Source organism: Lagenorhynchus albirostris, chromosome 10 (genome assembly GCF_949774975.1).
Source record: "Lagenorhynchus albirostris chromosome 10, mLagAlb1.1, whole genome shotgun sequence".
NCBI lineage: Eukaryota > Metazoa > Chordata > Mammalia > Artiodactyla > Delphinidae > Lagenorhynchus > Lagenorhynchus albirostris.
This window is the reverse complement of record NC_083104.1, coordinates 4800207-4814113: the sequence shown is the minus strand read 5'-3', so window position 1 is coordinate 4814113 and position 13907 is coordinate 4800207. Positions and strand designations below refer to the sequence as shown.

The following is a 13907-nucleotide window of genomic DNA, read 5'->3' as shown; positions in this document are numbered from 1 at the left end:
ATGTGGGATCCTCCCAGACCGGGGCACGAACCTGTGTCCCCTGCATTGGCAGGCGGACTCTCAACCACTGCGCCACCAGGGAAGCCCTCCTTTATATTCTTGACCATAGTTATAATGGCTTTTTTTTTCTTTTTTTTGGCTGTGCCACATGATATGCGGGATATTTGTTCCCTTACCAGGGATCGAACCCGTGCCTCCAACTGCAGTGGAAGCTCGGAGCCCTAACCACTGGACCACCAGGGAATTCCCTAAAATAGCTATTTTTATTTATTTTTATTTATTTATTTATTTATTTTTTTGCGGTACGCAGGCCTCTCACTGTTGTGGCCTCTCCCGTTGCGGAGCACAGGCTCCGGACGCGCAGGCTCAGTGGCCATGGCTCACAGGCCCAGCCGCTCCGGGGCATGTGGGATCTTCTTGGACCGGGGCACGAACCCATGTCCCCTGCATCGGCAGGCGGACTCTCAACCACTGCGCCACCAGGGAAGCCCTAAAATAGCTATTTTTAAATTCTCATCTGCTAATTCTAAATTCTGAATCATCTTGGGGTCAGTCTCTATTGGTTGTCTTTTCTCTTGAATATGGTTCACACTTTTCTGCTTTTTGGAATTTTGGGTTATATTCTGAACTTTGTGAATGATACAGCATAGGGAACATCTGTCATGTTCCTCTTAAGATTATTGTGTAGTTTGTTTTTTTTCTTTTCCTTAAGCAGGTAGTTAACTTTGCTGGACTCAGCATTTAAATTGTACCTTTCCTGTGTGGGCAGCAGCTGGAGTGTCTCTTCAGCCTTTGCTAGGCTGCTTGGCATCTGCCCCACACGTGGCGTGTGTAGTTCAAGGGACTCCAGATATTCAGCAGTGTATGTGCAGGATTGGGGCTCCCCCTCTGCATCTGTCTCTTTTCTGGGATTTCCTGCCTCAATTGCAAGCTGCTGTGGTCGCTCCAAGTTCTGTGCTCATCCATCAGGTCACTGACAGTGCCTGCCCTCAGGCAAAAAGCCATTAAAACAATGAGAAACTCACCTAATGCCATTCCCTTCTTCCAGATGCATTTGTGTCTTATGTCTCTTTCTGCTTCTGGTTGCTCTCCACTGCCTCCAGGTGGTTGTAGTTTATAGCTGGTCCAGAGTTTACAGTTGTTACCTGTAGGAGAGTTGGTCCAGTGGCAACTAGTGAGCATTACCAGAAGCTGCACGCCTTCCGTGCCATGACTCATGCGATTTTTTAGTTTTCTCATTAGAGCTACTATCATTATGTAAGTACGAGGGGAACTTTTGATTATTAGGCATTTGAAATTCTTAAAAAGGAAAATTGAATATATTAAGTTAATAATCACAGTTTAAATTAGGTTAAGGAAATTAACTAAGTTGTAAATGAGACTAAGGGATTTTATGGTCTGTTCAAAATTGAATTCCGTAAAGTTTAATGAAAGACTCCTTTTCAGTTGGTTGCTTATTTTTTAAATTTATTTATTTTTATTTTTGGCTGCGTTGGGTCTTTGTTGCTGGGCGCGGGCTTTTCTCTAGTTGCGGCGAGCGGGGGCTATTCTTCGTTGTGGTGCGTGGGCTTCTCATTGTGGTGGCTTCCCCCGTTGCAGAGCACGGGCTCCAGGCATGCGGGCTTCAGTAGTTGTGGCACGTGGGCACAGCAGTTGTGGCTCGCAGGCTCCAGAGCGCAGGCTCAGCAGTTGTGGCACACGGGCTTAGCTGCTCCGCGGCATGTGGGATCCTCCCGGAGCAGGGCTCGAATCCGTGTCCCCAGCATTGGCAGGCGGATTCCTAACCACTGCGCCACCAGGGAAGCCCTGGTTGCTTATTTTTACTAGGTTTATAAATAGGAAAATATTTGTAAGTTGAACAAAACTTAAGGAGAAACAAGGATTTTAGAGTTATTTCTATAGTAAAGTGATTATTAGTTTAATAATGATAATAAAAAATAGTCTTTTGTCACAGAAGTCACACTCAGGGGCAGCAGAGGACCCGGGTGACAGTGAGGAGCGTGGACTTTAGTGGGGAGACATCAGGTTAAATGTGCAATTACAGAGCAGTGAGAGAAGTGCTGTGGGAGAGGCCAGCACAGGGAGATGGGTCTTAATTAGGCCTTGGATGGGCAGGGAGACTGGGGGATGCTTCCTGGAGGAGATGACACCTGGCAGAGAAGAAGAGGGAAAGGGCACTCTTGGCCAGGGCTGGGGTGGTGTGGAGAATGGCACGTATGTCATGTCATCATGGAGGATTGAAAGAGCATGGGCCACTCAGGAAACTAGAAGAAATTCATTTTGGCTGAGAGAAGGATCTTGGGAACAGAGCTCAGGAGCTTGACCTTCATTCTGAAAGCAGAGGGGGCGCCATCAGAAGTGAAAAAATAGTACACAGAGTGGGAGAGAAGTTTTACAAATTGCTTATCTGATAAGGGACTTGCATCTAGAATATGTAAAAACTCCTACAACTCAATAATGAGACAACCTAATTAAAAAATGGGAAAGGGATCTGAATAGACGTTTCTTCAAGCAGGATATACTTGTGGCCAGTAAGCACATGAAAAGATGTTCAACATCATTAGCTACCAGGGAAATGCAAGTCAAATTCACAATGAGACACCAGTTCACACCCAGTAGGATGGAGAAATTGGAACCCTTATTTACTACTGATATGAATGTAAAATGGTACAGCCAGCCACTTTTAAAAAGTCTGGTAGTTCCTAAAATGTTAAACATGAAGTTACTGTATGACCTAGCAATTCTACTCCTAGGTATGTGTATCTAAGAAAGATGAAAACATATGTCTACACAAAAATTTGTACACAAATATTTGTATCAGCATTATTCATAATAGCCAAAAATAGGGAGAACCCAAATGTCCATCAACTGATGAATGGATAAATAAAATGGGGAATATCCATACAATGGAATATTATCCAGCAATGGAAAGGGATGAAGTACTGATACATTCTACAGCAAGGGTGAACCAGTCATGAAAGGTCCCATATTTTATGATTCCATTTATATGAAATGTCCAAAATAGGCAAATCTATAGACACGAAGTAGATTAGTGGTTGCCTGGGCGTGGAAAGAGGAGGGAATGGGGATTGACTGCTAACAGGTACAGGGTTTCTTTCTGGGGTGTTGGAAATGTTCCAAAATTAGTGATGATGGTTGCACAACTCCAAATATATTAAAAGCCGATGAATTGTATACTTTAAGTGGGTGAATTGTATGGTATGTGAAATTCCTCAATAAGGTTGTTATAAAGAGAAGCTAGTTTTTAGAAAATTGAATGGACTTAGTCTTGTGAAATACAAAAAAAGAAAGGAAAGAAGGGAGGGAGGGAGGAAAGAAAAGGAAGAAGAAAAGAAGCTGAGGGGAGTCCTGAACCCTAGTAAAGGCTATGTGCGGAGGAAGGCCTATGGGAGAAAGACCATCTCGGGTGCAGGTTGGCTGAGGAGCTAAGACACACCCCTGGAGCAGCTGGGTGGGACTGGGGAAGACACTGGAGGATTTGGCTGTGAGGAGGGGGGAGGTAGGGTGCTCCAGAGGACTGGCCTGCGTTCATGATGGAATCAGTCACACGCGGGAGAATGCTGGCCAGCTCTCCCCAATCTTCCCAGCTCCCTCTAAAAGTTGGAGGGAAAAGCCCTTGATTGTGTTGTGATTATTATGAATTCAGAAGTAGCTTTCCCTTGGTGTGTTCTCTTTCCTCAGATTGGGAAGGATCGGTCACTGAACTTTGATCCCTGCTGCCTCAGCTACTTTACTAAAGGGGAGTACATTTTGCTGGGGGGGTCAGACAAGCAAGTATCCCTTTTCACCAAGGATGGAGTGCGCCTCGGGACTGTTGGGGAGCAGAACTCCTGGGTGTGGACGTGTAAAGTGAAACCCGATTCCAACTATGTGGTAAGAAGGGGGAGTTCATTTGATGGGCCATTGCCAGAGTAGTCACTGAACATCAGCCATGTTTAGCCAGTCAGATCATTGACGCTCGTTCCTGACAAGCGGGAGGGTCGACGCTTTCTCCACAGAGAGCTGGGAATTGACACTGTCTTTCTCTGCAGGTGGTAGGCTGCCAGGATGGCACCATTTCCTTCTACCAGCTTATTTTCAGCACAGTCCACGGACTCTACAAGGACCGATATGCCTACAGGGATAGCATGACTGATGTCATCGTGCAGCACCTGATCACCGAGCAGAAAGGTAAAAGGCAGGTATCGCCCCTCTGGCCTCCAGGCACTGGGAAGAGGGGCAGGTTGAGAGGGCTCCTGACAGGGCAAATGAAATGGTAGGAAACGTTTCTCCTTGGTCTTTTGGAAACACACTGGACCACCAGCTCTTGCTTTTTTTTTGTGGTGGGGTGTGGAGAGGCTGTAGATGTCTTTGAAAGCAGTAAACCCTCTCTCCAAAACAAAAAAAAAAGAAAAAAGCACAGACTCAGAAAATTTCGCAGGTAATACTGAGGGGAACGTGGGCTCCCTGGCTAAGGAGGGTAACATATCATAAGTTAGAGCTGGGGGGTGGGGCTGACCTGCATGGGTCTCTGTGGACCTGTATCCTCTCTGGTCACAGTCCCTTCGGGGGTGCTGCTCTGTCAACTCCGTGTCCACTTGCCTCCTGGCGGGTCCTTCTCCCAGAGATAAGCCCGCAGTGGGTTGCACAGGCTTGGTCAGAAGATCAGGGTTCCAGGCCTAGTGTAGTCAGTCTCCTCCTCTGTCCACCCAAGTGGCCATGCTGGTTAAATGCACTGACTTCAAGTGCATTCGTATCCAGATGTGCTGGCCACAGCACACTGCTGGGGGCCTGTGGGTAGGGATCCCGGTCAAGGCTTGTCCTGCAGATTCAGGTGGCATCCTCTGGTCCTCATCTGGGAGCAGCACCTCTGGTTGAAGATTCCAGCTATGATGGTGAGGGTGTAGCTACTTGGGTAGCTCCCCGGTTTCCTTCCTGAGGACATTTTCTCCACCTGGTCTGTAGCAAGAGTGTGAGACCCTAGTGTGTACCAGAAACTACCTTTGGTTCCCTGTTGTCAAGGGTCGGGGGTGGGAAGTGGCCAGAGGTGTAGGCCGTTACCCAGACGGGCTCCCGATCATCAGGGGCCATTAGTGCCATGCAGAGGAATTAGATTTATATTCAGCAAGTGATGGTAGCACAAAGAATTTTACTTTCCATAGCCAGTTGTAAGCTTTGGACCACAAACATTGTATACAATTTTGGATCTCAGTTTAGTAGAGCTGATTGTACATATTAGACACTCTGTAAAGATATTTTGATGAGAGTGTCTCCTTTAATTGCCAATAGCAGTAACTAAATGGTGGCTTTTTCTCTGCCTTCTACCTTACTTAACAGCCTCTTGGTAGAGCTGGGTTTTTGTTTGTTTGTTTTTCTCTTTGACAGTTCGGATTAAATGCAAAGAGCTTGTCAAGAAAATTGCCATCTACAAAAATCGATTAGCTGTCCAGCTGCCCGAGAAAATCCTCATCCACGAGTTGTATTCAGATGACTCGTTGGACATGCGGTACCGGATGAAGGAGAAGATTGTTAGGAAGTTCGAATGTAACCTCCTGGTGGTGTGTGCCGACCACATCATCCTCTGCCAGGTGGGCAGCGGTGGCTGGGAGGGTGGGCGCATCCACTTCATGCTTCCTCCAAGAGTGGGGTACCCAACTCACAGCTTTAAAATTGGTCACTAGGAAGCAAGTCCCTTTCCATCAAGCTCAGTGGCTATTCATTGCTTTCATTTTATTGGCATCTAGATGAGTCACACTCTACCAGAAAGTCATGAGCCATAAACTGGAAAATACTTTTTTGTATTGCAAAGCACTTTGTTAAACTGCGGTTGTATATATATTTTAATGACTTAAAGCATACATTGATATCCCACAAAAGGAAGATCAATATTTTTTGGTAAACATATACACCTAAAAATTTGTGATAACTTTCAGTTAAACAACAAAAAATATTATATCAACTCACAGTTGTAAAGGAAATTTTACTTCTGAGAACTTTTTTCACAGAAAAACATTTCTCAACTTAGAGCTTCCTAGAAATGTCTAGGTCAACGCCAGGCGGGTTTGGAAAGACTTTAAGAGAAGGCCAGCCCAGCATCTTTCTTGGAAGTAGAGGTGGATTTGGTTTCAAGAAACTAGGCCTGTTGGAAGTGATAAAGTGGAAGAAATCCTTTAGGAATCACTGGATGTAAAATACTATTAAAATCTCTCTAAAAATCTAGAACTTCAGGCAGTTTAGGGGTACCACAGGTTATAGGATAGATGTGGCAAAAAGCTGTGCTTTTGGTTGCTGCCTCTGGCTGTGGCCGCCTGGAGGTCTGCTCAAGAACTGAGGCTGAGCTGGGCTTCGTGGGGAAAACTTGTGTGCAGGGGTAGTGGTGCCAGGCAGGGGGTCTAGATGGGGTTCAGTAGGTACTGAGCGTGTAGGTGTTTTTCATCCCTTAGGTGCAGGCAGACCTCCTTGGGAGGGCTGGGCATGCTTATTCTGTTGAATATCACGCAGAGCTGCACTTGCTTTCTAGGAGAAGCGGCTGCAGTGCCTGTCCTTCAGCGGAGTGAAGGAGCGGGAGTGGCAGATGGAGTCTCTCATTCGCTACATCAAGGTGATCGGCGGCCCCCCAGGAAGGGAGGGTCTGTTAGTCGGCCTGAAGAACGGACAGGTGAGTGCTCCCTCACGTCTCCCATCAGGCTGCTTATCTGCAGGCAGACACTGGCGACCAAACTGGTTGTGACCCTGAGGTGGGTTCCCCGGGGCAGGAGCAGGGCTCCCCTGCCTCACCCCACCCCCCGCCCCAGGCACATTGGAGGGCATCCCAGAGTTCCATTTTATGAGGACAGCTTCAGGCCAAAGATGCTCCGACTCATAGCCTGCCGAGTTCTGACAGAGTCGGCCCTGCAGCCTCTGGGCTGCTGTAGAGTGGGTTAGTGGATTTAAGGTCACCCAGAAAGTGGGAGACTTGTTAGAGATTCAGTTTCAGTGCCTTGCTAGAGAGGAAGGCAGAGCTCGTTCCTTAGGTCAGGTCCCGGTTAGAGCAATGAATGGATCAAGGCATGTGTTCTAGCTTGTATCGCAGAGGGTACTAGTCCTCACGCTGTTACTCGATGTTTAAGACAAATGGACCCTTTGCTCAAATAGATGTGGAAAATCTAGGTTACAAAATGTTAAGCAGATACGTGTGTGTGTGTGTGTGTGTGTGTGTGTGTGTGTGTGTGTGTGTGTGTGTGTGTGTGTGTGTGTGTGTGTGTGTGTGTGTGTGTGTGTGTGTGTGTGTGTGTGTGTGTGTGTGTGTGTGTGTGTGTGTGTGTGTGTTCTTTGCTCAGAAGAAGAAAGTTCTAAGTGGGTTATATGGAAATTTGAAAGGAAAAATATAACTGCTTTAGCCTGAGAGTCAAGCTGTCTAGCAGATGGCTTGTGGCTGAGCCTTGTCAGGCCTTTCCTGGGGACGGAAGTCATGGAAGTTGAGATTGGCAGGGGCCACAGTGTAACAACACCACAGGGAAGGAAAGCCAGCTTCCTTCTCTCTGTCAGCTGTCACTTCCAGTGCGAGGCTGGAGAGCATGGGCTTTGTGGGCAGGTGGACCTGGGGTCATGTTCGTCTGTAGCTACTCACTAGCTGTGTGACCCTAGGCAAGTCACTTCACCTCTCTGGGGCTCAGGTTTTACAAATGAAGAGAATACCACATGTTTCACAGGGCTGTCAAAAATGGTCAATAACTGATAGCTATGTACATCATCAACTCCATCATCAAAATTCTCATCATCCCCACCACCAGCATCATCATCGTCATCTTGCTGTGGCTACACCAGATGTCTTGTTAGTGTTTACAGGCGCCTCTTCCCGTGGTAGTTTGTGACTCAGCTCTCGTTAGATGCTGTCTCCTAACCTGCAGTTTGGGTAATGTTGTTAATAGTCCCCAGTCAAGCAGACACTCAAGTGAGTTGGTTGTGTCTTGGGGACTGTCATTACCTTGGCGACCTCTGACGGACCACACTCCCGGTCTCCTATGGAGAAAGCCCCGTTCTCTTTCTTTTGATGGGTGCTTTTCTCCACACAGAGCCTCTGGTGAAGTTAGTGGGAGTTATTCTTGTAGAGCACACGGTTCCAACGGCCTGGCGGTGCTCCAGGGTGTTGTTGCCTTGGGGACTCACAGTTTTCCTCTGAAATTTTGCCAGATCCTGAAGATCTTTGTGGACAGTCTCTTTGCCATCGTCCTGCTAAAGCAGGCCACAGCCGTGCGCTGCCTGGACATGAGCGCCTCCCGCAACAAGTTGGCCGTGGTGGATGAAAACGACACGTGCCTGGTGTATGACATCCACACCAAGGAGTTGCTATTTCAGGTGACCCCCAAGAGTGCCCAGGACGAGGTCCTTGCCTAGAGACCCTCCCCTGGCTTCCCAGTCCCTGCAGGAAGGGCTCACACTCTGGCTCCCAGGCGGGCCTCCGGGGAGAGCAGTGAGGTGTAGCGTGTGGGGACCACACGGCAGCACAGAGTCCAAGAGGCCGGGCCCAGCCTGCACCTCGCACGTGAGCGGCGGGAGCTGGGCGAGCCTCGTGGACTTTGGTTTCCTCACAGGTAAGGTGGGCAAGTTACACCTTTCTTATGAGGTTACTGTGAGCAGTAAATGAATAATAATCAGTCTAAGTGGGGCTCATAGGTGGGCTCTCAGTAGGTGGGTTAATGTGAAGATGATTCTTTTGAAGAAGTCTGCTGCTCACCGGCTGGAGGCCTGCCTGTGTCTGCGAGTGCCCTGAGACACGGTCAGGAAACAGGACCGGTTTTGTCATCTGAAAGAAGGGAAGGGATGGGGGCAGCCCTTCCTCTGCTGTTTCCCAAGGATACTGTAAGAGCCAACAGGAGGTGGAGTGTGCGGGGGACAGTAGTTGCTTACACACTGCTTGGTCCTGTGGCTGGAGGAGGGGTGTCCCCGGAGAAGAGCTGCCCACAGGCTCCGTGCCCAGCGTCCGCTGGCTTTCTGCTGGACTCGGTGCTGCTCTTTGCCTCTTTAGGGCTTTGTAAACGGTCAGGGCCATTTGCCTGAGGCGGGTCCGCCCAGAGCTAAAGCCTCCCCTGACTGGCTTCCTCAGCCACTGCAGGTGTCCCTGTGTCATGGCAGATTGAGGACCCTTTATCAGGGCTCCTCCTTGTCCTCGGCAGCAGAATCAGCACAGCAGGGGGGGCGGCCTCAGTCATTTGGAAGGGGACACCTGGCTACCACTAGCCCAAGGCGACTCCCCCATAGCAACTCGCCCCCATCACCGGGAGGCAGAGTGGTTTCGAGGAAAGAAAAGAGCACAGGCTGTGCCTTCAGACAGACCTGCCTCCAGTCCCGCCTTCATCACTTACTGTGTGATCTCAAGCAAGTTAGTGAACCTCTCTGAGCCTCAATTTCTCCTTACGTCTAACATGCAACTAGTACTTGCCCCCTCACAGAATTGCTGCTGAGCTCAATAAGGTACCGTAGAACCTAGCTCAGTGCCTGGCACAGAATAGGGCCCTCGGTGTTACGTCTCTTCTCTCCAGACTGAACACCCACCCCCTGGAGGTAGGTTAGCAGGCCCCCAGTTGTGAATCTGCGCCTGAGCCTTGAAGGAGTGGAAGGGTGTGTGTCCTTCCCAGTCCCCACTGAGGATTCTGCAGGCAGCCAGGGAAGGTGATTCTCCAGTCTTGCCAGGAGACACAAACATTCCCAGCTATCTTTTTTTCTCCTCTCAGGTGCCCCAGCCCCCTGCAAGCAAAAACAGCTATATTGTTTTTTTCTCATTATAAAAGTAATCCATGCTCATTATAAACGATTCAGGCATTGTAACAGATTCTAGGCAGAAAGGTATGAACATCTGCTGGTCCCTGGGGCCCCAGAGCTGAGCAGAATACTCTGGAGGGGAAGTGGGGGGGAGGGGTGCCTCCCAGGGAGACTGTAGTTTTTACATGTGTGAATTGTCAATGCAGAGAGAATATATTATTTTCTAATTTTAAAAATAACTCACTGTTCTTTTTCTTATTATAAAAACCAATAGATGTTCAAGGACTAAAAGAAAATTTCAGACAAACAGAAAATGTAGAAAATAAAAATTACCCACAATTCCACCCACCCTCAAACAATCCCTGTTAATTCTTTGGAATATACCCTTTTAAACCTTCTTCCATGACTAACTTTGTATATTCATTCTTTAATAGAACTAGAACCCACCTTGCTGATTTTCTCACTTACTATGTAATTATTAATACTTGGGGATAATAATATTTTTTTCAAAAATAATGCTTGCTTATTAAAAAATTCCTACACACATAGTGCAAAGAGGAGCTTGCCTCTGTGTCCTGTCCATTTTGTCCGATCCCCTTCTCCCCCCGTTCCCTACACCCCACTCTTGGCAACTTAGTGTGATTCAGGCTTTAAAAGGAGTCCTTGTCTGAGTGTAGGAATGGTGTCCATGGCCGGGACTGTCACCCTCACCATCCCTGTTCCTCAGGAGCCGAACGCCAACAGTGTGGCCTGGAACACCCAGTGTGAGGACATGCTCTGCTTCTCTGGAGGCGGCTACCTCAACATCAAGGCCAGCACTTTCCCCGTGCACCAGCAGAAGCTGCAGGGCTTCGTGGTCGGCTACAACGGCTCCAGGATCTTCTGCCTCCACGCCTTTTCTATGTCGGCCGTGGAGGTGCCACAGGTAACCCGGGAGCCTGTCAGCTCTGAGCCGGGGCAGGGCAGACGAGACCAGGAAAGCCAGGCTCCTCGTGGTGCCTGGGAAGGACTGGGGAGGAGAGAGGGGAGAGAGACTAGAGTGGCAGCCGTGACAGCATGGAAGGCACTCTGGACTTGAACCTGAACCCCATCTCCACCCTTTGCAACCTGCCTGTCTTTGGGCAAACAGCTCAACCTCACTGAGCCTCCATTTCTTTCTGATCCTCCTTTCCTGGGAGGGGCGGGGAGGGGTATGCAAGGTTGTCTGGCAGCAGACAGCATGTTTTACTGAGAGCCGTGCGTGGGACAGCGTGGAACAAGCTGGCAAAGCTGGGAGTCCAGCTGGGAGTCCAGCAGGGCGTCCGCATGGCGTGTGAGGGGGTGGTGTGTGCGTGTGAGAGAGAATATGGGTGGGACGGGGCGTGGGAGCCGAGGTCTGTTGAGCCAGAAAGGGAGCGTGGGACTGTCTGCACCCGTCCCTCAAACCAGGAGGAGGCCAGAACAGATGTGGGGGGTTGGGGGGAGCTGGAGTCCAGAGCCACGGAGTAGTGGGGCGGGCAGAAACAGACAGGAGGGCAGAGATTGACGACCCAAGTTGGGGCTGGCCTAACCCCGGCGGCCCCAGCTTCCTGTCTTCTCCCCAAGGGAATCGCGCCCTCTGTAGAGCTGTTTTAAAATAGAAACAAGTGCCAAGGAGAGGCTAGCCCTCAATTTCCCATCCTCGAGAGAGAATCACTCTGTACGTTGAGGCTTGTGGGATCTTAGTTCCCCGACCAGGGATTGAACCCGGGCCCCTGGCAGTGAAAGCAGTAAGTCCTGATCACTGGACTACCAGGAAATTCCCAAGAATCACTCTTTTTTTTTTTTAAATAAATTTATTTTATTTATTTATTTTTGGCTATGTTGGGTCTTTGTTGCTGTGCATGGCCTTTCTCTAGTTGTGGCGAGCGGGGGCTACTCTTCACTCTTCGTTGCGGTGCGTGGGCTTCCCAGTGTGGTGGCTTCTCTTGTTGCGGAGCACGGGCTCTAGGCGCACAGACTTCTGTAGTTGTGGCTCACGGGCTCAGTAGTTGTAGCTTGCAGGCTCAGTAGTTGTGGCTCGTGGGCTCTAGAGCGCAGGCTCAGTAGTTGTGGCACACGGGCTTAGTTGCTCTGCGGCATGTGGGATCTTCCCAGACCAGGGCTCGAACCCATGTCCCCTGCATTGGCAGGCAGATTCTTAACCACTGTGCCACTAGGGAAGCCCAAGAATCACTGTTAAAGATTGTAGAATGTATGCACCCAGACCGTTTCTATATGTACATATAATGTGTGATACGCAATTATGAGTATATGATTTTATATAAACATTTTTAAACAAAAGTGGAACCATACTGTAAATACTGTTTTGTGACTTTTGTCTGTAAGTATTGCTCCTATAGATGAAACCTCAGGTTTACTGTACTTACTTTACTGAATGTGGATTATAATCTTCTAATTAACCTGACATTTACATACTGCAGACCCATCACTTTGTATGAATTATTGGCCATCAACTAGCACTCTGGCTTTTTCACTCAGCAATCTACTGGAAACATGGCTCCACATTAGTAAATGTGCTTCTCTAGCATTTAAAAATACTGAGGTGATTGTAGATTCACATGTAATTGTAAGAAATCATACAGAGATCCTTTGTACAACTTGCTGAGGTGTTCCCGCTGGTAACAGTTGGCAACCACAGTACAGACTTATCACCTGTGTAGGTGAGTGGTACCTCCGCCATCAGCCCACAAGGTCCCTGGTGTTAGGTTGCCCTTCTGTTATAACCACACCCCCTTCCTGCTGCCCCCATTGTTTTTAATGATTGCTTTTTGTCCCGTCACATGATGTCCACAACTTACTCAACCAGCGCCTATTGTTCGATGGTCATGCTGTTCACAGCTTTTTCCCTATTGTAGATAGTGGGCATCTTTCTAGTTAAGTCTTTGCACCAATCCCAGTGTAGCTCCTTGGTATAAATTCCTAGGAGTGAAATTGCTGGGTCAGAGGTCATGTCTATGTGAAAGATTTGTAGACGTGTCTCCAGATTGCCCTTCAGCTGGGCTCCATCCGTCTGCGCCCCCTCCAGACACCTCACCTTCACTCGCGCTCCCTGCCTTGGCTTCTTGTAAAGGCTGGGGCTGGGGTCCGCTTCTCCCTCTAAGCTGATGATACCCTTGTTACTTATTGCTTCGGGAGTTAATAGTGCCTGACACAGAACAATTATTCAATAAATGGTAGTAGAATTAAGATCTGAGGAAAAGGAGAGAGAAAAAAAGAAAGCCAGAGAAAGAAGGGAGAGAGGTGGGTGGAAGCAGGGCAGGAGGAGGGGCAAGAACCGCCCCTGCTGGACTGTTTCCTCGCGGGGCTCCCCATCCCGAGCCCCGGCTCCACAGCCACCAGAAACACAGTCCTCCTCCACCGTGCCAGACAGGCCATGCTGAGTGACAGTTTTCCTCCAAGACTGCCATCGTGACCTCGAAGATAAATGCAGTTTGCTGCTGCTCCCTGGCTTTGGCCGCCAAGAGGAGCCAGCAGGGCAGCGTGGAGCTTCCTCTGAAGCCAAGCCCTTCAGATTCAGCAGCCAGAGCCCCCTTGGCTGCACGAAGGCCGTCCTGCTGATGCAGCAGGTCACTACTGCCAAGGGTTCGGAAAGGCAGCCTCGAGACAGAGGCTGTTTATCTGTCGCCTCTGCCTCCAGCCATCCTGTGGCTTTGGCCCAGAGAGGAGGGAGAAAGCAGACCCGCTCTGGGGATTTCTGGTTTCCTTTCGAAATTTACATCATCTTGTGCAAGAATTGGTTAGTCAGGGCTGCCAAGTAGGGCGGCGAACCCTGGTCGGGCTTCTCAGGGCGGTGGTGACTTCATGCTTGGAATGCAACAATGAGATCAAGTAGAGCTCAGAGGGCATTTGTTCCCTCAGTATATTTTTAAAACTCCCGTTCTCAGATGGTGCCTCCCAGGCAAGCCCGAGTGTTAACCATTTGTCCTGGGCTGGCTTCTCCTGTGCTTGTCTGGGTCCCCGAACCACCCTTATGGGGCTCAACCTTGGGGGCGGTCGAGGGGAAGGAGCAGTGGGTTTGAGTTCTGACTCTGCCGTCTCAACCAGCTGTGACCTTGAGCCGCTCCTTTTACTCTTTGGGCCTCACTTTTCCTTGCAGTGGAGCTAAACGCACCCATCCTTCAGGTTTTGTCTGGCCCAATTCCTCT

General features: G+C 49.1%; 1 protein-coding gene across 10 annotated transcripts in view; it reads left to right on the top strand.

Annotated features, from left to right (window-relative positions):
* Positions 1 to 13907, top strand: part of IFT122 (intraflagellar transport 122) — a 77984-nt gene that overhangs the window by 24338 nt on the left and 39739 nt on the right. For all 10 annotated transcript variants that reach the window (XR_009542693.1, XM_060161100.1, XM_060161098.1 and 7 more), the window contains exons 9-14: positions 3703 to 3894; positions 4053 to 4191; positions 5386 to 5588; positions 6521 to 6658; positions 8173 to 8337; positions 10469 to 10666. Coding sequence is in view for 9 of the 10 variants with exons in the window: in XM_060161100.1 (XP_060017083.1) it covers positions 3703 to 3894; positions 4053 to 4191; positions 5386 to 5588; positions 6521 to 6658; positions 8173 to 8337; positions 10469 to 10666 (1035 nt within the window). In the remaining variant the exon portion in view is untranslated. The remainder of the gene's footprint in view (positions 1 to 3702; positions 3895 to 4052; positions 4192 to 5385; positions 5589 to 6520; positions 6659 to 8172; positions 8338 to 10468; positions 10667 to 13907) is intronic.